Source organism: Cetorhinus maximus, chromosome 17 (assembly GCF_964194155.1).
Source record: "Cetorhinus maximus chromosome 17, sCetMax3.hap1.1, whole genome shotgun sequence".
NCBI classification, from domain to species: domain Eukaryota; kingdom Metazoa; phylum Chordata; class Chondrichthyes; order Lamniformes; family Cetorhinidae; genus Cetorhinus; species Cetorhinus maximus.
The window spans coordinates 97,730,846-97,756,459 of record NC_135895.1 but is presented as its reverse complement, the minus strand read 5'-3'; the positions used below and the strand labels follow the sequence as shown (position 1 = coordinate 97,756,459).

Genomic DNA, 25,614 nt, shown 5'->3' with positions numbered 1-25,614 from the left:
TTATTTTTTTTTTTCCAGATGTCCTCGGCAAGCACGGGTAAGGCAATTCTTCCTTCCAAGGATAAACTTGGTGCTTGAACAGGATGACTGAAACATGTTGTGACTACATTGCATGAAACCACGTATCGCTGCGGCCGCAAACGAAACATATCCCTTTGCTTGTGGTACATTTAAAAAAAAGGATAAACACTTAAGACGGAATAAAAAAGACGGAAGAAAAGGATACGGGAACTTATATGGTCATAAAAAAGTTATAACCAATATAAGTACATATACTATATAGTTACAGACACACACACTGTTTCTACATATACATATATACTATTATATACATGTACACACAAGCTTGCGCGCACATTATATAAACAAAACCATTAACCTGTCCCCTTTTCATTTTAAGATTTCACTATGACCATTTACACCGTGACATCCAGGAGTATTTCAGCCCGCTGGAGCAGATATGTGGGAGCACATTCCTACAGGTTTTCTGCAACCTCCAACGCAGCTATGGGACAGCCAGCGTTCGTTATTTTCAACAATCGGTTTGTCCTCGGTACAGTCTCCTCCTTGTTACCTGCAACTCTGTACAATGTCAAAGTAGAGGTTCTCGATGGGGACGGTAATGTACTGGCCGAAGCTCAGACACAACAACTAACAGGTGAGTGAGTTCAGCAAATCTACATTTCACAGTCCCTAATCCGATGGGGCGTCAATTTCTTCTCAAAGCAACTGCGAGGCGACCGGCACTCGCCATTGTTTCTATACAAATTGCAATGAGGTGTCATGGGAGGGTAACCTGAGATTAAACCGTGAAAATCCAAAAGTTGCTGTCTGATATGCGCTGTTCGGCCATTAGCTTCGCGAAAACTTCTCTGTCTGTTTCAACATGGAAAGGGGTCGAGTGGTGTGAAGTTTCTGTAAATATGAACTAAACTCACCGCAGAAAGTCGAATCTTGTCCATTCCAGTCTACGTGCCCTTTTAAAGACATGCTAAGCATTGATAGCTGCCGATCAACCCTTCTGGCATTGAAAATTAACTATAAGAAGTGCAGAGTCTCATTCCAACAGGTTTTAATTATTATTAGAGATTTTAAAAGCTGGCAAATGTAATTTATTTTTGCCTTTACTTTCGATCCTTTTTTTCTCTTTCTTAATCCCATCTTTTTTTCCCTTCCTTTTGGGCTGAATTTTAATTCCACAGCCCCGATCCTGACAATGCACTGAATTCCAGGTTGCGAACCAGAAATGGTGGTAATAGGACCCTAAAGGATATTTTTGAGGTGGTGGACAATTAAGAGGGTGCCTCTGGGATCCCCATCCAATTAAGGATGGCAGTTGGGCTCCACAGCCAGGAGGACCAGTAGGAGGCACTAGGATAAAAGCACTAGGAACCGGGCAGCCCCAGTGGGAGAGGTGGGTGCTGCCGCTGTGGGTAGGCGATCCAAGAAGGCGCTTTAAGTAAATTGTCCAAATTGTAACATGGTCACAGCTGCCAGGCCATCATTGCAGAGGGGAACGCTTCCACAAGGTGGCCTGTGGCCGCGGCTGTGGTCCTCACAGCCCAATGGATCCATGATGGGTTGATTTGCAGGATGCAGCTCTGCCTCCCTCACCCCAGCCTGCCACGGGGAGGTTGTCACATCTATAGGTGCCAGCCATATCAGGGGGCCCATGCTCCGTCTGGAAAATTCAGATGACATGTGAAGAGTGTCCTTGGTTGGCATTTAATTGGCATAATTGGCTATCCACAATCTCTCAGAAGCCTCCTCCCTGAAAATAAACCAGTGGCAGGAACATGCCGGCAGACCAGCATGCCAGCCGATAGTGAGAAATTACCGAGACGCCTCCTCCAAACGCACCTCTGCCCCTCGGCGTGACAATTCAGTCTTTCTTTCTCTTTCTGTACCCGAATTGACGCTGAATTCACCTGCTTTTCAGTAACTGTGCTGTTAATTTCACAACCCTTCAACCTGATTGTTTAAGGAGATCCCTGTTTACCCACATCCCAGATGCCCCATTTTCCTCAATGCGCTAGTATCAGTTTCAGCAACTTGCCACACAAGACATTTAAAACCTAAATGTGCTCAAGCTGGTCTAACTAATAATAGACAGCATTAGATTCACCAATATATTTTCGGTATCATTTATTTTGTTGTAACCATAATCTTAACTGCCCCCTTTAATTTTTGCAATGAAATCAGTTCGGTATTGAGTCTGGAATGTTGCGATGACAATAATGTGTTGGTGTGACATTCCTCTGTTCCCTTATTTAACAGAGGTATTAATCTGATTATTTTAAACAAGGTAGTAACTTGTTTGGCATTGCAGAATGGCAGATGCAATTCAAAGATATTAAAACTCTGCCTATTTATATGGCAAATAGTATTTTCTAGACCATACTGAGATACTGATCATTGAATCCTTAATAAATTTTGTTGAATTCCCCTCTCTGTAATTTTAGAGAAACATTAAATTACTTATTTTAAAATGGATAATGCAACCACTAAAATAAAACATTTGAAATTTTTAAACTTGCAGTTGAAATGTTTTCTTCATACCAATTGTACTTATGATGTGAGCCTTGGCTAAGCTGGTATCTCTCTTGTCCTCAAGTCAGAAAGTCATGGTATCAAACCGCACTCCTGATGCTTTAGCATGCAATTCAGGCTGACACCAATGCAGTACTGAGGGAATGCTGCATTGTTGGTGGTGCTGTCATCAGATGAGATGCTAAGGCAAGGCCCTGTCTTCCTTCAAGTGGATGTATAAGATCCAAGTGACATTAGTCAAAGAAGAGCAAGGGAACCCTCTTGGTGTTCTGCCAACATTTAACAATGAGTTAAAATTTCATTACAGTATCACATAGATAACATCTTCCCCTCCACCCACCCACCCCCTCTTGTTTACTGTGTCCTAGAATCATACAACACAGAAGGAAGCCTTTCGGCCCATCATGCTTGTGTCAGCTCTTTCAAAGAACCAGCCAATTGGTCCAACTACCCTGCTCTTTCCCATAGTCCTATAAATGTTTTCTTTCTAAGTAAAAACCCAATTGCCTGCTGAAAGTTCCTATGAATCTGCTTCCACCATCCTTTCAGGCAATGCTTTCAAGATCATAGGAAGTCTATGCACAAAATAAAATTCTCCTCATCTCCCCCCAGTTCCTTTTGCCAATTATCTTAAATTTGTGTCCTCTAATTACTGACTCTCTTGCAAGTGGAAGCAGTTTCTTATCTATTCTATCAAAACTCCTCATAACTTTGAACACCTCTATTAAATCTCTGGTTAACCTTCTCTACTCTGAGGCGAACGATAAAAAAGAAAAAGACAAAAAAATATGGTGAACAATCCCAGCTTCTCTAGTCTCCACACATAATTGAAATACCTCATGACACACCAGTTTAACTAGACGACCAGAATTATCTGAGTTTCTGAGCTTTAAAGGTCTGAATTGCATGTCCTCTAATGTTTATCAGAAAATCAGATGTATTGTGCTAGATTAGTCAGAAGATTGTGAGCAGTGAATAGCCAAACTTCCAATGAGTAATCTCAATGGGTGAGACTTGTTGCTGGGAACATTAGGTCAGAAAATTACCCATTATGTACAGTGTAATATTAGGTGCTGTTTCAGCATTAAATTGGGTGAACTGTAAACAGCCATTCAATTTCCTTAGGCCTGCTGCAGTTCAATGGTTACTGGCTGACGTAATCACCGACAAAGCACAACAGTCAGTAGGTATTAAAATGATGCAAATAAACTATTGCAAAAATATTCTTAAATAAAAGGCAAGCTTATTATTAAAACTGAAATAATGTTTATCATTTATATTGCCAAATATTTGGAGAAGACATTGAGTTAATTGTGATTTTGTTTCATAGCTCCTGATGTCCCTTTAAACATAAATGCCTATTCAAAGACGAGCAGCAGTATTACTGTGAATTGGTCAGCCATTCCCAAAGCCACTGGCTATGTCTTGAAAGCAAAAGCTGGCAGTTCAATCATTCAAACCATTGTCAATGATTCATCTGGGACCCTAACGGGGTTGCAGCCGTATACTTTATACACCATCTCTGTGCAATCGTCTAATGCTGGAGGAAACAGTCAACCATCACCACCTGTAGAAACAAGAACAGGTACATTCAAAGAACTTTCAGTCTGGTGGGATGAGAAAAAGTGGACCTAAACCTGTGTTGACTCAAGGGGTTTCTGGTCAAAATGAAATATGCAAGCTTCTCCCGTACATTTCTATACGATGTAATTTGTAGGTGACCTTGGAAGCTGAGGTCTTCTTTATAACAACTTTTAAACTTGATACTAGGGCCCAATTTTAACCCATTCATGTACACATGGTTAAAATGGGGCCCTTTTGACAGTCAAATTCCAAACCACTTCAGTGGAAGTTGATTTTTTTTTTCAAGGAGCCTTTATTGTTAAAAAAGGAACAAAATTAGTTTGAATTTGAAACCCCAACAGGCATTTTAAACAGTACAAATTATGTACACACACGTGGCTCAAAAGTTCAATATGTCCTAATTTTAAAAAAGATTCTTTATTTGTAAACATACATAGTAGGGAAGAGGGATCAGATACTTAGAACAAAATAATGGAAATATGAAGACATCAGAACAGCTTAAAATTAATTTCTTGGTTAACTGAAGAGTATTTTAAAGTTAGTGTTTAATCAGTTGCATCAAATGCCAGGTTTTTATTATATAATGATAGATGATTAGTATTGCCTATTAATTCAAATCTAAGAACAATGTTATCTGTTTACAGTTTTAGCTGCCCCTGTCATCCACTCATTTTCACCAAATTTCAAGACGATAATGGTCAATTTGGAGCCTGTGTCCCAAGCAGTGAAATACAGCTTCATTATCATCAGGTCTGACGCTGTAGGCAACAAGATTAAAAAGACCATAACGTCCACCAATGTAACATTCACTGACCTGGACCCAGGTACTTGGTACACTATAAAAGCACATGCTTTGGATGCCAATGGTATACCTGGAGATGACAAGATTAAAGAACAAGTAACAAGTAAGAGACAAACAATTCTATTTTTAAAAAAAACTTATCAGTAATTGATTGTCCAGAGACCAAGGATCTATTCTTGGCCCGTTCCGATTTCTCATCTACATGCTACCCCTGGGTGACATCATCCAAAAGCACAGAGTTAGTTTTCACACGTACGCTGATGTAACTCAACTCTACCTCACCACCACCTCTCTTGACTCCTCCACTGTTGCTAAATTATCAGACTGCTTATCCGACATCCAGTACTAGCTGAGCAGAAATTTCCTTCAATTCAATTTGGGAAGACTGAAGCCTTTTCCTTCGGTCCCCATTCCAAATTTGTTCCATAGCTACCAACTTCACCCCACTTCCTGGCTACTGTTTGAGATTAAACCAGGCTGTTTGCAGACTAGATGTCATATTTGACCCGGAGATAAGCTTCCGACCACATACCCATGCCATCACTAAGTCCGCCTATTTCCACCTCTGGAACATTGCCCAATTTTGCCCCTGCCTGAGCTCATCTGCTTTTGTAATCTTCATTCATGTCTTTGTTACCTCTAGATATGATCATTCCAATGTAATCTTGGCTGGCCTCTCACATTCCACCCTCTGTAAACTTGAGGTCATCCAAAACTTTGCTGCCCATGTCCTTACTCATGCTAGGTCCTGTGTACCTACCACCCCTGTGATTGCTGACCTACATTGGATCCCAGTCAAGCAACACCTCAATTTTAAAATTCTCATCCTTCTTTTCAAATCCTCCTTGGCCTCACCCCTTCCTATTTCCAGCCCCACAACCCTCTGACATAGAAACAGAAAATTTTGGAAATACTCAGCAGGGCAGGCAGTATCTATGGAGAGCAAAATAAAGTTAATGTTTCAGGTCTTTGACCTTTCAGCAGAATGCCATTTCCTCTGACATGTCTGCACTCATCTAATCTGGCCTCTTGAGCGTTGCTCTTGAGCATTTTAATTGCTCCACCACTAGTCATTGTGTCTCAGCTACCTACACCCTAACGTTCTGGAATTCCCTCCCTACATTTCTCATACGAACATACAAACAATGAACAGGAATAGGCCATTCAACCCCTCGAGCCTGCTGCGCCATTTAATAAGATCATGGCTCTCAGTCTCTTTCTCCCTTTCTTCCTTCAAGATCCTCCTTAAAACCTATCTCTTTGACCAAGCTTTTGGCCATCTGCCCTAATTTTGCCTGTATGGCCTGGTGCTTAATTTTACATTAAAACCCTTCTGTGAATCACCTTGGGGCCTTATATTACATTAAAGGTGCTATATTGTATAAATATAAATAGTTGTTGTAATGTAAGATTTATGCTTATTTTAATTGCAGGCAATTTTATAATGACAGATTTTTTTGCAATTTAGCTTGTTTTTGGATGTGGAAGCTCAATAAGTTCTTGCAGTTTAGTCATTCTTTCAAGGAAATGCTACAACACTGTGTTAACATCTTTTGTTAGCAATCATGCTAAATAGGCATTGAAGACTCTAGTGAATTTGATGTGTGCTAATCGAATGCAATTCAAAAATATTTTACAATAGATACCAAGCAATCAGATACAGAAGTCAAAAAGACAATAAGATGTTTCACTGAAATTATTTACAGGTTTCTGAAATAGCAGCGTAATTTGAATGATTTCTTTATTTTAGGACCCCATGCGCCACAATCTGTGCGAGCTTTTCTTACCAGTGCATCAATGAGCACATCTCTGGGTTGTGTTGTTACATGGAATGCCTCAGAAGGTTCAACATATTACATTGCTGTGCCCATTGGAAAATCTCGGAATCTAGTCCACAACTGCACATCACAATTCACATCCTGCATCATCTCTCCAATCCAGTGTGGTATACAGCACAATGTCACTGTAATCGCCTATAATGAAGCAGGTGCATCTGATGCCTCAAATCCTACAGAATTTACAAGTGGCAAGTATCAGAATTAAGTAAAAACAAGCCACTAACCATTTACAACTCAACTTTGATTCCACTGACATTCAATCCTTTTCTTTATTTTAAATCTTTTTGAGCCACATGTGTTTTGACTTTTAACTTCTAGGCGTTTATTTTATTAGCTGTTCATAAAACTATCTAATTTATGCTATTCTAAATTGTAGCCATAAGGAAGCAAACATTTAACAAATCAAATAATACAGCAAAGAACTTAACCTGTTTTAATTTCATTACTCCCTGTTTCTCCCCTGCTAAGTTGGCCTCCTGCATCAATGGGGCTGGAATATCACTGCCATGGACGTGTCTACAAATGAAGAATAGGAAGGAGCTGAACTGACAAATCCCTGGGGATGAATGACTCACTGAAACTATCATGAAGTTAGAACTCCACCTTAAAGTAGTCACTTCATTACAATTGCCATTCTCAAAGTGATAGCAATTGAGATGATGGCCAGAGTCACCCCTTGAAAGTGGAGTCTTGATCCTTGGATGCAGATGTGTCACATTAAAATGATTCAGGAGACGTGGGAGCATTTACTAGGATATATAAAAACTTAGGCTTATCATTGGGCACTCAATCCTTTTGCATTTTCAGAATTAGGGATTCTTTTGTCCTCGTTACATTCGCGTCCAATTGCACCTATTGTTATGCCACTTCATATACAAAAATGAACACAACAATGACCAGAATATTTCAGTTTAAAAAGAGCTTGCTGAATTCTTCTCTCCCAAATCACCATAGCTGACATCAGTGGTACTTTCCGGTTGACTCATTAGCAAGCACCCTACACTGGAGGTGCAAACGCCTATCTCAGCCAAATGCAGCAAAAAAAATTAAACAGGATAAAAAGTAGGAATGTTGCCTCTTACCTTTGTTTAAAAAATCCAAAATTAGTGAAGGCAAGAAATTCACTCCCCAAGTATACAAAGAAAATGCATGTGTAGTTTTCCCTTCTTTCCACGAATAATCTTATTGAGATTAGGCAAGTGTGATTTTTGTTGGAAACCAAAGTGAAAATGATAGTTAAGGTTGGTATCCTTGAAATATTAGGAGTTCTTCCACAAGGAAAGCACATTAAGCAATTCTGCGTATTTAAAGTAGTATCAGGGTTCTCTGACTTAGGACCCCAGTTAGAATTTATGCATGAGGGTCCTGCTTGTGTCTGGTGGGCATTTCATCTGCCATCAAATCAGAATTCAGTGACAACGGAGCAAGAATTGGAGCCATTCCATTTTATATGTTGTTCCTGCCCAGTGGGTACAGTAAAATGTCTTCCTTTATTAGGATGAAATGTATTATCATGTACGGAAAATACAACACCTTAGAATATGAAAACAGTATGCATTCCTTGCCACAAAAATAGCTGGAAAAACTCAGCAGGCCTGACAGAATCTGCAGAGAGGAACACAGTTAACATTTCGAGTCCGTACGATGAAGAGTCATGTGGACTCGAAACGTTAACTGTATTCCTCTCCGCAGATGCTGTCAGACCTAAGTTTTTCCAGCTATTTTTGTTTTTGTTTCAGATTTCCAGCATCCGCAGTATTTTGCTTTTATATTATGCATTCCTTGCCTATTGAAACAATTTGTTTATTTTTAAAATCACTTGTAATTTTGTTTCTTTTTTGTAGTACCTTGCAGTCCAAATGACATTAAAATTCAGGAGATCCACTCTGGCAATCTGACAGTGTCCTGGTCCGCATCCCCTCTGAGTGATTACTATACTACGTTTGTGAAAAGAGACGATGGCCTAGAAGTTATGTGCAACACTTCACTAAGAAGCTGTTATTTCCAGTCAGAATGCGGATTTATTTACTTTATCAGCGTTTTTTCATACAACAAAGTGGGGCAGAGTCCTCCAGGCAATGTTTTAAATTATACAACAGGCAAGTATTACATTAGCAGTTAATTTTAACAGGATAATTTCATCAAATTCTCCAAATCTTACCATTCCAGCTGTTAGGTTCTCCATGGAGACTGATAACTTTCTTTAAAAATTCAAACTTTCAGTTAATAGCAGAAAGGATGGCATGACAAGGTTTCATGTTTTAAGACTTTTACTGTAACAAAATACTAAAAACATTTTGAGTAAATGCTATCTTTGTAGGCAACTTTTACTTAAAACCACAAGACAGAACATCCCCCTTTTCCTTTCAGCACAACCAGAACCATACTTCGCAGATATACTTTACATTCAATTCTCCCTGAACCAGTCCAAGGTGATCCTTACTTCCTGAGGGTTTATTTCTGTTCTTTTCCTTTCTCAGCCTGTGAACTTTTAATCTCAGAGCTGTCTTTCACAGTGAGGTTTTATTCCCTGGAGATTCTTCCTACTGCGCAAGCTAGATGAATCTTCCACTTTTGTTTTAACCCCTCATGAATTCGGTCTTTTCAATAAGAGCACGAGCTCCCACCTGCATTCCTGCGTAGGCAGCATCTTGCTGCTTAGAGTTGTTTTCCCTCTCCTGGATCCTGGCAGACTAACCTTGTCTGTAAGTTTTCAGGAATATCTTCGACCTTCCCGTCTCAAAGCCCATCTCCATGGCAATGTGAAAACCATGAGTCTTATATCCAGGAAGAAATGTTGATTACTTGAAACGCCAACTCTCTTTTATCTTGGAAGTAAATGGACAGTTTAAAGGGCAACTGCTTACAACCCAACATTCTCAACATCTTTCTGGGACTTTGGAGACTCACAATCTATCCACTCTTAGCACACAGGCCAAGTGTAAACACCTTGCACCTTCTTCCCAGTAAAAAAAATTGGGGCTCTATCTAACCTTCAAACTACCCAGGCTTGTGTCAGACAGACTTCAGGACAGGTCACAAGATTTCCTTCATTTTACCTTAAATTAAAGGCAGTCCCAAAACATAAAAATCTTATAAACCTCATCATTGTAACACAACATTTTCTACAACTGAACAGGTAAAACAATTTGACCATCTCAGCTAGCAATTTAATATTAGCAGCATTCAAAACACAAATAATTATAATCCATTGCTTCACATATTTTTGCAGACACTTTCTTTGTTGCTTCATTGGCCCATTTTTAATGGGCTGAGATATTGCAATTAAGTTGACTCAAAAGAAAGTGACTCAATGACACATCATATTGTGAGATCGCAATGAGATCCTGTTAGTGAAAAAAGGCACTTCCATTCTGTACTGTATTTAATGGGGGATGTTCATTGAAATGTAAGGGCTGATTTTAATACATGGCCGGCCTGGTGGTAACAGGGCAAAAGCATAGTTGAAATTGATGTGCGCCACTTACTGCCCTATTACCATTCTGCTGCTCTATTTACTGGCACCTTTCACCTGGTTACCCAGGTGTCCACCTGAATATTAGAGTCCTGTGAAGCACATAGGACCCCAATATAATTCATAGGAACCACTGGGCGGAGGATTTAAAGGAAGCGGCCTCAATAATGTAAGCAAGGAATTATTTCTTTGAGGAAGAACAGACAGACTTCTCCAGGCTCTGTAGGGAAACTGTGGGCTGCTGCCACCTTGCACTGCCCCCAGACCAACTTACCTCCTAGCTGGGTCAGCTGCTGTGACATTATGCTGGCCTAGAGCTGGTGAGCTGGAAGAAAACAATGTTCAGGGCCTACAGTTTGATGGGGACATGGTTAAAGCTCACCCTCAAAATGGAGCAGGTCTCCTGCCAGTAAGAATGGTAGGCTTTTCTCCTGCTGCCTGCCCATTCTATGCCTGCAGTTAACATCTACTCTTTCACTATCTTTAGATGCCCTTGCTATTCTTATCTCAGGTGTCTTTCGTTTGGATTTAATACCCTTATCAAATATTTTATTATCAATATAAGGCTTGTCTTTAGCAGAAGCCAGTTAAATCCATGAGGGAGTCAGGAATAAAGGGTATGTTGCTGAGTGAGATAGTGTAAGCTGGGAGGAGGCTTGTGTGGGGCATAAACACTGGCATAGACATGTTAATCCAAATAACCAGTTGCTGCACTATAAATGTTGTGCATTAATACGTAATACCACAGGCACTATCTATCAGTTGGTACTCTGTACCTGTAAACATTACATTACTTTTGGAAAAGTTGTTGCTGTTACTTGTTTCAAAATGTTTATTCTTTGCGTCCTAGCACCTTGTTGTCCAATGCAGGTTAAAGACTTGTATGTCTCAAGCGATACCATTGAGGTGAAATGGAATCCAGCTCGTGGAGCCGAGATGTATGAAACCAAAGCCCAAGATGTGAGCTCAGCGGTGTTCTGTAATGATACTTCCACAATCTGTACATTGTCTGGATTGAAATGCAACACCATCTACAATATTACTATATATTCTTACAGTGATATAAGGGGGTTCAACTATTCATGTCAGAAAAAGTCAATCACCACAGGTAAAATGACAAATGGGTTGTGTGTACTTCATCCTATCAAACATTTAGTTGGGCTCTAATAAACAAATTAACTGTTAAGGACAAATGCTGACGCAAATAGAATCTAGCTCCAATCATGTTGTTTTACATTGTGCTTTATAATAGGGGATGCATAGTGGTATTGTCACTGAACTGGTATTCCACAGACCCAGGGTAATGTTCTAGGGACCTGGGTTCGAATCCCACTATGGCAGATGATGAAATTTGAATTCAATAAAAAAACCTGGAATTAAAATTCTGATGGTGACCACAAAACCATTGCTGATTGTTGTAAACACCCATCTGGTTCACTTTAGGGAAGGAAATCCGCTGTCCTTACCTGGTCTGGCCTACATGTGACTCCAGACCCACAGCAATGTGGTTGACTCTTAAATGCCCTCTGAACAAGGGCAGTTAAAGATGGGCAATAAATGCTGGCATAGCCAGCGACACATACATCCCAGGAACAAATATAAAAAAACATGGTTATCATAAAATCAAGTGGTGAATTAGTAGTGATTATGGTTTTTGCCTTTGGATATATACTGATATTAATTTATCACATTTTTAATTTAATTAATAATTATTGAAGCAAAAAAATATAGAATGAAATTTACCTGAATAGCTGAGAGTTTGAAATAGCTTTTTTTCCCCCACAGGACCATGCAGTCCCAGCATTCTGACTATTACAAAAGTGAATCCATCAACCATTAACGTATTATGGCAACAAAATAATCGTGATGCCATGTACAAGGTGTTTGCTTTCGGAAAGGCAGGGGTCCGATCCTGCAATAGCTCTGGAAATTCTTGTGAAATCGCTAACCTCCCCTGTGGAGCTACATTCTCTGTCAGTGCAGTGGCCACAACTCCAGGAGGGAAGAGTTTACCCAGCTACAGTCTACCAGTAGAAACTGGTAAAGACGTCACAATTTGTTTAGAAAATTTATTTTGTACGAAACATGTTCCATTGAAATGGACACTGTGAAAAATAATTGCTGAATATTCTATCCTCTCTTGATTTACACAGTTACTGAACCACATAGACCCGGCAATTCGCAGATTCGTAATCCTGATCTGCTCTGAGTTAATCTCAGTTGCTCTCAGGAATAAATTGGCTGTGGTTCCCCTCAGCAATCCTGTGTTAGTACGGAGAAAAATTAACCAAAATTGTTACCTCTGATAAGAAGTTTGTGAGTTCAAGCCCCACTCTGGGATTTGTGCATGAAATCTCACCTCAGGTACTACCCAAAGAAGAGCCAGGAAGTTCTCCCAATGCCCTGCCAAACATTAATCCCGCAACAAAATGCACTACCATTGAATTTGTCATTTATCTTATTGTAGGACCATGCTGTAGAGAAATGGGTTGCTGAATTTCCCTACAATACAACAATTCAAAAGGACTTAATTGACTGGGAAACGTTTTGGGACATCCTTAGTTTTTTAGAAATGTTTCATAACTCCAAGTATTTTTTCTGTCTAACAGGCCCTACCTAAAAAGTAATATATGGATATTGGGTGAGGACAGGACTGTACAGCAAAATGCTCTCAGGCTCAAGTTCAATAATCTGTTAAAGCTCACGTGATTAATGGCTACACAAGTGAAATATTAGAGATTGACACAGGTGTCTGTGAAACAATATCTTAGCAAAGTGTCTCAACCCCTGCAAGAGGGAAGAGATGGAGAGAGGAGGAAATTGGTACCCGTGAGAGGGAAAATTGCTTTCAAATTGGTTGGAAAAAAGTTTATGACGGGGGTGCAGATAAACTGGGAACCTGAGTACACCCAATAATTTCTCAAATTTTTAATGTTTCCACTTGCTTTAGTCTGAGCAGCACATTTCCTCCCAAATCATTTATATGGGTAAATATTTACACTTTAGAAGTTTTATTATGAGTGTGATTTGTCACTAATAAGTGTCTCGGTAATCTTCTACTTTCATTTCCATTTTTATGATCATTTAAAATAGGCAAATCTGGGTCCAAGTATGTAAGAGACAAAAACAGTATTCTCAGTATTTTAATTGTTAATTTTATTTTATCATGATGTTTTTCTTATAGCCTCATATTTTCGTAATTTTTTAAGGATCACTGGAAAGGAATTTCTTGGAAGTGAATACTGTATTGCAGGGATAAAGATTCACATGTTTAACTGTAAACTCTCTATTTTCCTCCCAAGCACCTTGCTGCCCAAATAGCTTCTCAGTCACACAGATTACACAGTCAATGACCAATGTTAGCTGGACTGCTGCAATTGGAGCACAGTCATATACTACACTCTTGGAATCATATAAAGGGCAGGCTAAATGCCACACTGGAGAAACCCATTGCCTCCTTGGATGTATAACTTGTAGCACCTACTATACAGTGTCTTTAAGTGCCATTAGTGAAACGGGGTTGATGTCAATGTGCAACTACCAAGGATATTCATCAAGTAAGTAAAGAACAGAGAGGTTCCATTTATAAAAATTATTAAACATAATTCCTCATATAAATATATATCATTTTTAAAATTCATTTATGGGATGAATTTATCAAGCAGTGAAACTTAACATCATGTGTGACCCATATGGGTTCATTGAGATTGACCATGAGGTGCTCCACTTGTAGTTATTTTTATTGCAGTTCTAACCCTGATATCATGAGCTGAATTTTCCATGACGCCTGGCAAAAATGGAGCAGTTGCATCCCAAAAGTGGTGGCACTGACCTATAGCCCCATCGCTACTGCCACTATGCCCACAGTACTGATCATCTGGGTCTACTGCTGGGCAGCCAGAGTGGCACCTGAAGTAAGGTGGTGGGCCCAATGAAAATAGATATTGGACTCCTATGATGGGAGACACCAGAAAACAGCATGAAGGGAGGGAGAGCAGTTAGACACTGTGAAACAGCGCGAAAGGAGAGAGAGCAGTGAGACAGCACAAAACAGTGAGAGGAGAGAGCAGCGAGATACCATAAAACAGCAAGAGAGGAGAAAGCAATGAGACACCATAAAACAGTGCAAGAGGAGAGAGAGCAATGAGACACCATAAAAGTGCACAAGAGGGAGAGCGTGGCAGAGGCTAGTTTGTGGCTGCACAGAGTACTGACCACTTTCTGAGAAAATCAAAGTGTAATGTTACAGGGAAACAGGTAAATGATGATTGGTGAGTACTTTTCTCATTTACATTCTGAAACTCGGGTAATTTATTAGTAATTGTGAGGTTTTTTAGTAGTAAAGCTCGTTAGGAGTAGGGTAGTTAGTTAATGACAAATTCATTAAGAAAAATAAATTAATTTACACAGAGATGGTAGGGCAGGTGATGTGTTGTGGCTGAAGTATGTGGGAACTGGTGGACACTAGTGTGATCCAAGGAAATCATAGAGCAGTAAGTGTCTGTGGCTCAAGGAGCTTTGGCTCAGGGCCAATGAGTTGGAGGCTGAACTATGGACACTGTGATGCATCAGAGCAGGGAAAGCTACCTGGACACTTTGTTCCAAAAGGCAGTCACACCACTTAGGATAGGGTCGTCTGATTCGGTCGGTGGTCTGGGACAGGAAGCTGTGACTGCAGGTGAGGCGGGTCTGGGGATCGAGAAGGTAGAAGTGGAGGAACCTCAGCTTTTGCAATTGTCTGACAGGTTCGAGATTCTTGCAGCCTCTATGGATGAGAATGGATGCAGAATGGTGCATGAGCGAACGGACCATGGCACCGTAGTACAGAACACCATTCAAGTGGGGTGGGGGTAGGGGGGTCGGGGGAGTAAATAGGAATGTTGTGGTAATAGGGGACAGTATAGTAGGGGGATAGATACTGTTCTCTGCAGCCAAGGGCAAAAGTCCAGAGGCTGTCTTGTCTGCCCGGTGCCATGGTTTTGGGGAGCAGCCCAGGGCTGGAGAGGAACTTGCAGTGGGAGGGGGAGGATCCAGTACTCATTGCCCACGTGGGTACCAATGATATTGATAGTACTAATAAGGGGTTTGCTTCGGGATTATGAGTAGCTAGGGGCTAAATTAAAAAGCAGAAGCTCAAAGCTAATAATCCCTGAATTATTACTTGAGCCACAGCAAATTGGTGTAGGTTAAATACGATTAGCGAGATGAATGAATGGCTCAAAGACTGGTGTGGGAGAACTGGGTTTTGATTCATGGGGCATTGGCAGCAGTACTGGGGAAAGTGGGAGCTGTACTGTTTGGACAGTCTTCACCTGAACTGTGCTGGGACCAGTGTTCTGGTGAATCATATAACTAAGGTGGTAGAGAGGGCTTTAAAGTAAATAGTGAGAAGGAAGATGTGATGAAGGAAATGTGGTAAATTAAAGGGAAACAACCAAGGTAATAGAGCAGGGTAGCAATTTGGGTAATGATAGCCAGAGTAAGACAAGAAGTGACAGAGCGTACAAACCTAATATTGCATCAGCAGATAAGGCCAGAGATTGTAAAATTGGTAAAAAGACAGAGCTAAAGGCATTGTATTTGAAATCGCACAGCATTTGTAACAAAATGCTGTTACAAATTCATTTTCTTATGAATTTGAATTGAATTTCATTTAGATATAGACATGTATGACCTGATAGCTATTACAGAGACAGGGCTGAAAGGTGACCAAGGCTGGAACCTGAGCATTGAAGGGTAGTTGACGTTTTGAAAAGACAGGAAGTTAGGAAAAGGTGGTGGGATATCCCTGTTAATTAAGGTTGTCATTAGTATAGTTGTGAGAGATGACCTTAAGCTCAAAAAAGCAAGATGTAGAATCAGTTTGGGTAGAGATAATACATAGAAAAGGTAAGGGGTCACTTGTGAGAGTAGTTTATAGGCCTCCTAATAGTAGTTACACTGTAGGTTAGAGTGTACGGGAAGGAATAAATGAGGCATGTAAGATAGATACTGCAATAATCATAGGTGACTTTAATTTACATATAGATTAGACGAATCAGCTTTGTAAAGATAGCCTGGAAAATGAGATCAGAAAGTACGTCCAGGACAATTTCTTAGAGCCGTACATTCTAGCGCTAACCAGGAGCAGGCTATTTGGTAATGGTAGTGTGCAATAAGACAGGATTAATCAATAACCTCATAGTAAGGGAGCCTTTAGGTGATAGCGATCATAACGTGATAGAATTTCAAGTTCGGTTTGAAGGTGAGAAGCGTGGGTCTAAGACTAGTATTTTAAATCTAAATAAAGGTAATTATAAGGGTATGTAGGCAGACCTGGCTAAAGTGAACTGGGAAACTAGGTTAAAAGGTAGGACAGTAGAGATGTAGTGGCAGACTTTTAAGGAGATACTCAATAACTCTCAGCAAAGATTTATCCCAGCGAGAAGGAAAGACTATTTGAGAAGGATGCATCATCCATGGCTAAATAAGAAAGTTAAGGATAGTATCAAGTTGAAAGAAACATAGTACAAATTGGCGAAGATTAATGTTAGGCCTGAAGATTGGACAGATTTTAAAAACCAGTAAAAAATGACTAAAAGAATAATAAAGAGGGGTAAAAGGATTATGAGAGGAGGCTAGCTATAAATATAAAAACAGATAGTAAGAGTTTCTACAAGTATTTGTAGGAAAAGAGTAATTAAAGTGATAGCTGGTCCTCCAAAGAGTGAGTCAGGGAAATTAATATTGGAAAATACGGAAATGGTGGCGGCATTAAACAAATATTTTGTGTCTGTCTTCACTGTAGAAGACTTAGAAAATGTCACAAAGATACTTGAGAAAATCAAGAAGTGAAAGGGAGGGAGGAACTTACCATCACCAGGGAAAAAGTTTAGACCTAAAGGCTGAAAAGTCCCCAGGACCTGATAGTCTGCATCCTAGGGCATTAAAAGAGATGGCTGCAGAGGTAGTAGAAGCATTGGTTATAATCTTCCAAAATTCCTTAGATTCTGAAAGGATCCCAGCAAATTGGAAAATAGTAAATGTAACACCTTTATTCATGAAAGGAGGGAGACAGAAAGCAAGAAACTATAGGCCAGTTAGCCTAACATATGACGTAGGGAAATTGTTAGAATCCATGATTAAAGAGGTTATATCGGGATACTTAGAAAATCATAATGGGATCAGGCAGAGTCAACATGGTTTTGTGAAAAGGAAATCATGTATAACCAATTTATTAGAGTAAAGTAGCAAGCAAGGTGGATAAAGGGAAACTTGTAGATGTGGTGTACTTGGGTTTCCCAAAGGCTTTTGATAAGGTGCCAAATCAAAGGTTATTACATAAAATAAGAGTTCATGGTATGGGGGTAACAGATTAGCATGGATATAGGATTGGTTAGCTAACTGGAAGCAGAGAGTAGGGGTAATTGAGACTTTTTCAGGTTGGCAAGCTGTAAATGGTTGAATGCCACAAGGATTGGTGCTAGAGCCTCAACTCTTTATAATCTATATCAATGAATTGGATGAAGGGCCCAAATGTGTGGTAGCTAAATTTGATGGTGACACCAAGATAGGCAGGAAATTAAGTAGTCAAAGGATGATAAAACGTCTACAAAGGGGTATAGATAGGTTAAGTGAATGGGCAAAATTTTGGCCAATGGAGTATAGTGTGGGAAAATGTGTACTTGTCCACTTTGGCAGGAAGAATAGAAAAGCAGTATACTATTTAAATGGAGAGGGATTGCAGAACTTGGTGGTGCAGAGAGATCTGGGTGTCCTGGTTTTTAATCACAAAAAGTTAGTATGCAGGTACAGCAAGTCTTGCACAGTCATGGGCATGAAATTGTTTTCCAGTAGTAGCGCAAAGTGGGTGATAGTGGAAGTTTTGATCTGTAGTCACTGATTCACAGATTGCCAACTTACAGTTTAATTATTCTACATCTTAAGTTATTTAGCCAATTGATTAAAAATGGTCATGCAACCACATGATTTATTTTAAGGGGATTTTTAAAGATTCAGAATTGACAGTCCCTCCCTGGTGATAACATTTGTCTTCTTAACAGCAGTCACTGCATTCTAAGAGTGTTCTTTTTATGAAGTGCTTTAATATGTTGCAATGTGAAAAGGCACTGCAAATATTATTTCTTATTTAGTCATTTGGTAGTACAGTACTTGAGTATTGCTAAGAAAAGAGACATGTCAAAACTTTTCATCTTGCAAGAGTACCAATATAAGGGGGAAACAACCATTTATACTGTATGAGAAAACTTTTTAAGCTGGTCTGTCAGGTCCTAAGCTCTGGATGCTCAGCATGGACGATGAAAACTCCGTTTAATACACTGAGCCCAGGTTCCCTTGGTGTTGGGACATATAGGGCGGAATTGTCTGGTCCCGTTGGCGGGCATCATGGTGGATGAGGGGAAGGGGGCGGGGGGGAAACTATATGGTGAAAAGGCCAAAAGTCCTTTAACGCCATCGTGAAACCGATTGCGATCATCTACTCCACCCGTCAATGGTGGGCCGAGTTTCCCACTGCTGTACGTCAGGAGCCTAATTTCAATACTTTAGCATCTCATTATAAGCTTTGCTCACTGGAATCATCCCCCCCCACATCAAATTTACTGCCCACTTTGGCATGACTACAGAACGGCCTGCTTCAAAACTGCCTTTAAAAGGCGTGCACCTGGCGACCTGAACTTCGAGAGGATCTCAGAGGTGAGTGTAGTTAACCTTGCACAGCGCTCGCGAGCATCACCCATAGGACATCAAGGAAGAGGCGCTGCAATTCAGGGAGTGCACAGGCAAGTCGCTTTTTCCTGGCTGGCTTTCAGTGCGGTGCCAGGGTAAGGGCTCTAATGCAGGACAGGCCAGGGATGGGGGAGCGGTGGGGGAAGACAGCACAGACTGAAGGAATACTCAAGCCCATGTTGTGGGGGGGTGGGGGTGGGGGGGTGGGGGGGGGGAAGAGGTGGGTGAGGGGAGCGGCCCTGCACTTGGAAAAGCTTGTCAAAAGTGAGCATTTTTCCACAGCTGAGACCGTTCAGCAGCAGCTCTATTGACACGCTTGGAATTGGGCCTCTGAAACCTTTCTGCCCACTCAAGCAATGCAAAAGCATTAAAGTGCCACCAAATTCTCCAGAGCTCTTCACCCCTCGGACACAGACTGCAAATTGATGTGCATTTCAGGGGGCAGCAGAACAATCGGCCAACTGGGCAAGTTGTACAATCCCCTTGCGAAAAGCGGCCATGGCGCAGTCAATGGTGGAGGCGCTCACAGCCCCTTGCAATTTCTTTATTAAGGTTTGGACCAGTATTCCTCACGCTTCATGATAACAGCACAGCCTTGCAGTGCGGTTTAGGAGAATTCCTGAGCTGAGAGCACAGCCTACAGTTCATTGGGCAAAGCTGCCGCCAATCGGTCAAGTGGAGTGGAGCGGAGGTGGGTGGGGTTTCGGACAGCCAAAGAGCGCACCACACACTGGCCATCCAAGCGGTGGCCAGCACTCTCCGGCATGCTTGAAAAGGACTTCACAAGAAATGAGAGAGGTTCTTAGGACACCTATGCTAACACACATGTCTCTCTCTTTGATCCTGCAGTAAGAGAACATCAGGATGATGGAGCCTGGTGATTTAGTGGTATGCTCGTGGCTTACAGGGAGCAGAGAAGAAGCAGAAGAGTGCGACAGAGGTGCCTGGCTCGGCAAAGGGAGGAGCACCTCCCTCAAGATGAAGGGGCGGCAGGGCCAGCAGTGTTTGCATAGGTGAAAAGTCATTGCTCGTAGCCTGGCTAGGCTCAGGGTCTATAGGCAGTGCTTGTCATTTCTACAAATGACCGAGAGCCAGTATCACCAAAGACTGCTCATATCTAGGGGACTGGTTGGTCACTTATGCCACCTGCTGCAGGATTTGGTGCCACGGGGACATGGAGGGCATCCACTGCCAGTGGCTGTGAAAGTGACCACAGTGCTCAATTCTTACACCAATGGCTCCTTTCAGGGCTCCACAGGGAACCCGCAAACCTCCGCCCACAAGTGTATCCAGGAAATCACGGAAGCCATATTTGCAAAGGCACACAGCTTTGTGCATTTCACCCGGGATCAGGAAAGCCAGGAGCAACAGCGCTGGGATTTGTGCAGATCTCTGGTTTTCCACAGGTGCAGTCTGTCATCGACTGCACTCACGTGGTGCTTAGACATCCATGGCAACAAGCAATCAATTCTATCAGCCACAAGGGCTTCCACTCATTGAATGTTTGGCTGGTGTGCGACCACCACAAATGCATCCTGCAGGTCTGCGCACGATTCCCAGGGATTGACCGTGACACCTACACCCTTAGCAGGCCTCAGATCCCTGGCATCTTCCAGGGCCCACAGAGGCTGCAGGGTTAGCTTCTAGTCGACAAAGACTACCCACAGAGACACCCATGCAGCGACCTTGGACTGCAGCAGAGCGACTGTTTAACAAGGCTCATGCCACGACCCGGACTTTGGTGAAGCAAACAATAGGCATTTTGAAAATGAGGTTCCGGTGCCTTGGCAGGTATGGTGGATGACAGCAATACCATCCACTGAGGGTGCCACGCAACATCGTGGTTTGCTGCGTGTTACACAACCTGCCGCTGCAACAAGAGGAGGACTTGTTTGAGGGGGAGATGGAAGAGCTGCACCTCTCCTCCGATGAGGTGCTCGAAGATGAGGATGCCGGCGAGGAAGCCATCGCACTGGCCAGACGAGGGAGGTTGATGGCAGCACACATACCCTCAGTGCTTAGGCTCATGTCATGGTGACGCAGTGGAGGCCCTAATAGTCGCTAGATTCCAGAAGGATGATGTGAGGACACTCCATAGATCTTCATGTTGCCTTTGAGAAGGTCTGATTCCTGTCTAGCTGAGGGCAGCTCGCTTGCACTCTGTGATCAGGGTCATATCATGGAGCCACAGCTGTGAAACATTAAACGTGCCTGATCCTTTGTCTGCCTTCAGCACCTGACCCCTTCAGGAGCACAGCATCACTGGTCACAGATGCTGAAGAGATGGGGGCCAGCCCCACCTCAAAGGTTCTGAGAGCACACAGAGAGAATGAGGGAACTCTGTGGTGCCTGCTCACGACATTCTAGCAGCAATGGCTAGCACCATCGCGGTGCAGGCATCACTAATGTGTCCAGTGAGTGTAAAGTTGGACCATCGCTTTGGTCTGAAGGTTACACACTGCGCAGGGAAGAGGCCCTGGACCGAGACACCTGCCTTTACCTTGTGCAGAAAGGTTTCACATCTGAGTGACACGAACACTGCTCATTAGAACAAGGAGCCATAGACAAGGAGACAAACTTGGGAGTTTGTGAATAGTGAATAGACAATAGTGAACAGTATGTACAAGTGATTAATACCTGTGCCCAGGCTGTGCAGCTAAATCTTCTAAGGACGGTCGTGCTCGGCTCCTACGTCATTCTGGGTCTCGAGGTGGTGTAGGTGCGCGGTGGTCTTCCGTCTGAGCGTACCCCTGTTCGGATGGAATTCCACATTGGCCCCAAGACCCGAACCCTCCCTCAGGAGCTGGTGCCCTGCAACCTGAGTTGCCTTGTGGAAATGCCCTCTGTGTCCTTTAGCATGGCGTGGAGGGGTTTCTTGTATGGGCTGCTGCTGCACACCCTTCACTTCCTTGACCTCGCCCACTGCCCAGACACGCCCTGGCACGCCTTGTTGCTGTCTGGCAGCGGAGGTCCCAATTGGGGGGACCCTCTACGGAGGTGGCTCCCACTTTCCATCAGGGACCTGGAGTGGAGGGTGTTGCACGCAGCAGTCCCATATAACCATAGGTTGTGTCGGTTCACGGACTCCCAAGATACCTGCGTCTTTTGCGGCCTTGTGGACCATGCATGTGTTAATTGTTGTAGGCTGCACCCCCTTTTTAGTTTCTTGAAAGAGCTTTTATTACTGTTTTGTTTGCACTTCAGTCCCATGCTCCTGATCTACGGGCACTTAGTGCGGAGTGGGGGGCCGGGAGGGAGGAGGACCTCCACGTGAACCTGCTCCTGGGCCTGGCCAAGTTAGCCATTAACAGGTCCAGGCAGCGGGCGATCGAGGGGGTCGTCCAACCCGACTGTCTGCCCCTCTTCCGCGGCTATGTTCGCAGCCGGGTGTCCCTGGAGAGGGAGCACACAGTGTCCACTGGCACTGTCGAGGCCTTCCATTCTCGGTGGGCTCTGTGGGGACCTTTATAGACCCCTTTAATCATATTTTGATTTGATGTTCATAAGTTTCCTTTGCATTTTGTCTTGTTTTGCAGTTTCCCTTTAAGGGGCTGCTTTCACTTTGTCCCTGATTTTGTTAATTTAGTTGAATTGTTTTGACTCAAAAAAGTTACATCTTCTTAACCTTCCTGCTGCTACTTCTTGGTGCTCCCCCGACATCCCCGGTGGAGTTGGAGGCAGCCTGCTGACTGCGACGCCCAGTCTGTGATGACCATGTGTGGTGTCCTCTGGAGGGCTGGGACCTGGAGGGCTCCGGCATGCTTTAGGTGTCCTGCTGTGGGCCAGGTGCACCTCCTTGGCTTGTGGAGCCGCAGATGATAGGATCACAGGAAGAGGGGATTTGGATCAGCCGGACATCCCCGAATCTCCAAATCTCGATTCTCAAATGGAATGAGGACCTTGATGTCCGGCACTCCACTCCCGGTCTGGGACCTCTCCCGGTGATTGTGCATGATCTTGCCCTGCATAAAGACTGATGGAGAGATTATGAGCAAGGTGCATGCCGGGCCAAATGAGAAGGATGCCAGGCATGTGTGTGTGCTGATTGGAGCCATGGACATGATGAGGAGGCGATCTCCAGAGGAGATGAGGCTAGATGGAGATGTGAGAGTGTATGTGAGAGAGTGAGTGGTGATATCCCTTGAGATGGAAGTGAGTGAGATACCAGTGAATGTGTGATGGGCTTGTGAGTGAATGAGTTGAGATTGATGAGATGGTTGACTTACCCTGGCGGCACGGAAGAGGTCATTCATCAGTTTTCTGCACTGGATGGCCAACTTCTTTCATGCAGCATTGGCACTGACCACCACTGTCACCGCCCCCCAAGCCGGAGTGGTGAGACTGATGGGCCTTCTGCGGCCAGAGTGGGGGTAGAGGACTTTGCGGTGGGCCTCCACAGTGTCCAGAAGGTAACCCAGGGATGCATCATTAAATTGGGGGACTGCAATCTTCCTGGCTTTTGGGGCCATGTTTACAGCGGAGCAGTCCTGGGCTGCAAGCAATGAGAGGTGTGCGCACAGCTACATTTTAAATATTGCGCCCGGCATGAGGAAGAGGCGAGTTAACGGCTGGCCAATCAGAGGCCTGCCACCAGTGATCCCGTGACTGCATCATTTATGAGGTGGGAAGGGGACAATGTGGCGTGAAAACCCACTACTGCGGCTGGTGGGTAAAACAACTTTTTTCACGCCCACTACCACACTTAGTGAAAATCTGGGATGATTCTGTCCATAGTCTTCTCACATAGTATAAATTGTTGTTTTCCCCTTGTATTTGTATTCTTGCAGTGTCATGATGAGTGCAGGATGAAAAACTTTGACATGTCTCTTTTTTCAGCAATATTTATTATTTATTCAATGGACATTGGGTAGATGGGCAAATCAGGTTAGCGTGGAGAAGTTTGCACTGTATCATAAGGCCAGAGATAATTCATTTTCAAAATCTTTTATAGATTTAAAATTTTGGGTCAATGGTCGTAAAGCAAGCATATTAACTTTAATGATTTATGATAATTAACCTTGAAGCAATCTATGAATGTGTCCAATTGAGTTAATTCACCCGGATCTACTTCAGTTTAGTATATTTTTGGATCCTTTGTTTTAATATGATCATAAAACCAGCTAACTTAATGTCAAATGTAAGGAACTGTTATGTATTGTTAATTATTTATAAGGTCAATATGCTTAACGCACTTTCATTTTTAATTTATATTAGGTGGTTGCTGTCCATCTGCAGTTAAACTTTACAGGTTAGGCAGCAATGCATTAAGAGTTTACTGGCATGCCACTGCTGGTTCTGTGAACTACATCGTAAATGTTACCAGCGACAATGGAAACTTCACCTGCTCCCCGATGTCTGGATACACTTACTGTGACATAAGTGAGATTTACTGCGGGGACATTTACACTGTCATCGTCTCTCCAGTTTCCATAGATGGATCAATGGTTATGTTTTGTCCGATGAAAATGTATTCAGGTAATGTGATCTTATAATTTGAAATCAGAAGTCAGTTCAAATTGTGTTCAGTTATTGCATCATTTATTCAGAATTCTCAGAAATCTTGCACAACATCACTATCAGGAAGATTAAGGCAAACAAAAGCTCAATTTTAACCCTTTTTATTTTTTTCCCCCTAGTCTCCTGTTCTATGAATTCAGGTGCAATGGGTAAGAATCATATCCTCTATATTTAGCTATTTATTGAATCTAGTTTCTACATATAAATTAACTAACATACATTTCATTCAATAATTTGTGTCAAACTTTATACATTTTTTTTTATGTTTGAATGTTATTAACGACCAGTTTCTTTATTTATTCAGTAATTTATCGAGGGAAGAGGAGCTTATTTCATAACAAAGCTTAGGAGGGACAAGGTGAAAGTTCTTTTGTATGTGCCAATTTGGTATGTAACGTGTTTTACTATATCACACGATGTTGCAATACTTTCTAATACATGTTTCTTTTGCCAGGATTACAGATCAATAACATCAATTTATCCCAACAGAAATTCATGCGATATAATGTTCCTCACTTACACTTACGTTAGAGAACACTGTGGAAAAAAACTGCCTTATAATTATTCTGAAAATCATTTTGATGCATGTTGTTTCACATGCTGGAGACTAATCTGTTGATCTGATAAACAGCACATCTGTTTAAGCACATCCTTACTCTTAATCAAGAAAAAAAATAACATTATATAATTAACATTAACAAAAAACATTCATTACATTAACTATATATCTTGCAAAATTAACAGTGGTTCTGATTAAGATAGTGAAAACAAGATGAGGACAAAAGGAAAAAAACAATTTTCTGTATCTTGTTTAAACATATTGCTTTTTATCCTATCTGTACAAATGAAGAAAATCTGAAGGCAGCATGAAGAAGGAAACATGAACAGTGATGATTGGAAAACATTGACTTTTTCTTGTTGTACGTGTGATGTTAAAAATAAAAGCAAATCTAGATGTTTCTCTCTATTGCGTGCAATTATAATTTCTGTATTTTGTGTGCCCATGAATCTTGTTTAGGTTTTGGTTATCTCTGTGCTGCACAAACATGGGTCCACCAACTACTTCTAAAGCCACTTTGCATCATACCTAATATTATTAAACATTGGTATAAATGTCGCAT

At 42.0% G+C, this 25,614-nt stretch overlaps 1 protein-coding gene across 1 annotated transcript; it reads left to right on the top strand.

Annotated features, from left to right (window-relative positions):
- Positions 1 to 408: 408 nt before the first annotated feature.
- LOC144692708 (fibronectin type III domain-containing protein 7-like) lies at positions 409 to 25,354 on the top strand. Its single transcript, XM_078561797.1, has 11 exons — positions 409 to 658; positions 3,881 to 4,135; positions 4,779 to 5,039; positions 8,619 to 8,873; positions 11,100 to 11,357; positions 12,035 to 12,289; positions 13,552 to 13,806; positions 24,191 to 24,451; positions 24,613 to 24,642; positions 24,798 to 24,851; positions 25,344 to 25,354. Exons 1-10 carry the CDS (start codon positions 409 to 411, stop codon positions 24,839 to 24,841), a joined length of 2,124 nt encoding a protein of 707 aa, XP_078417923.1. The 3' UTR covers positions 24,842 to 24,851; positions 25,344 to 25,354.
- Positions 25,355 to 25,614: the final 260 nt, after the last annotated feature.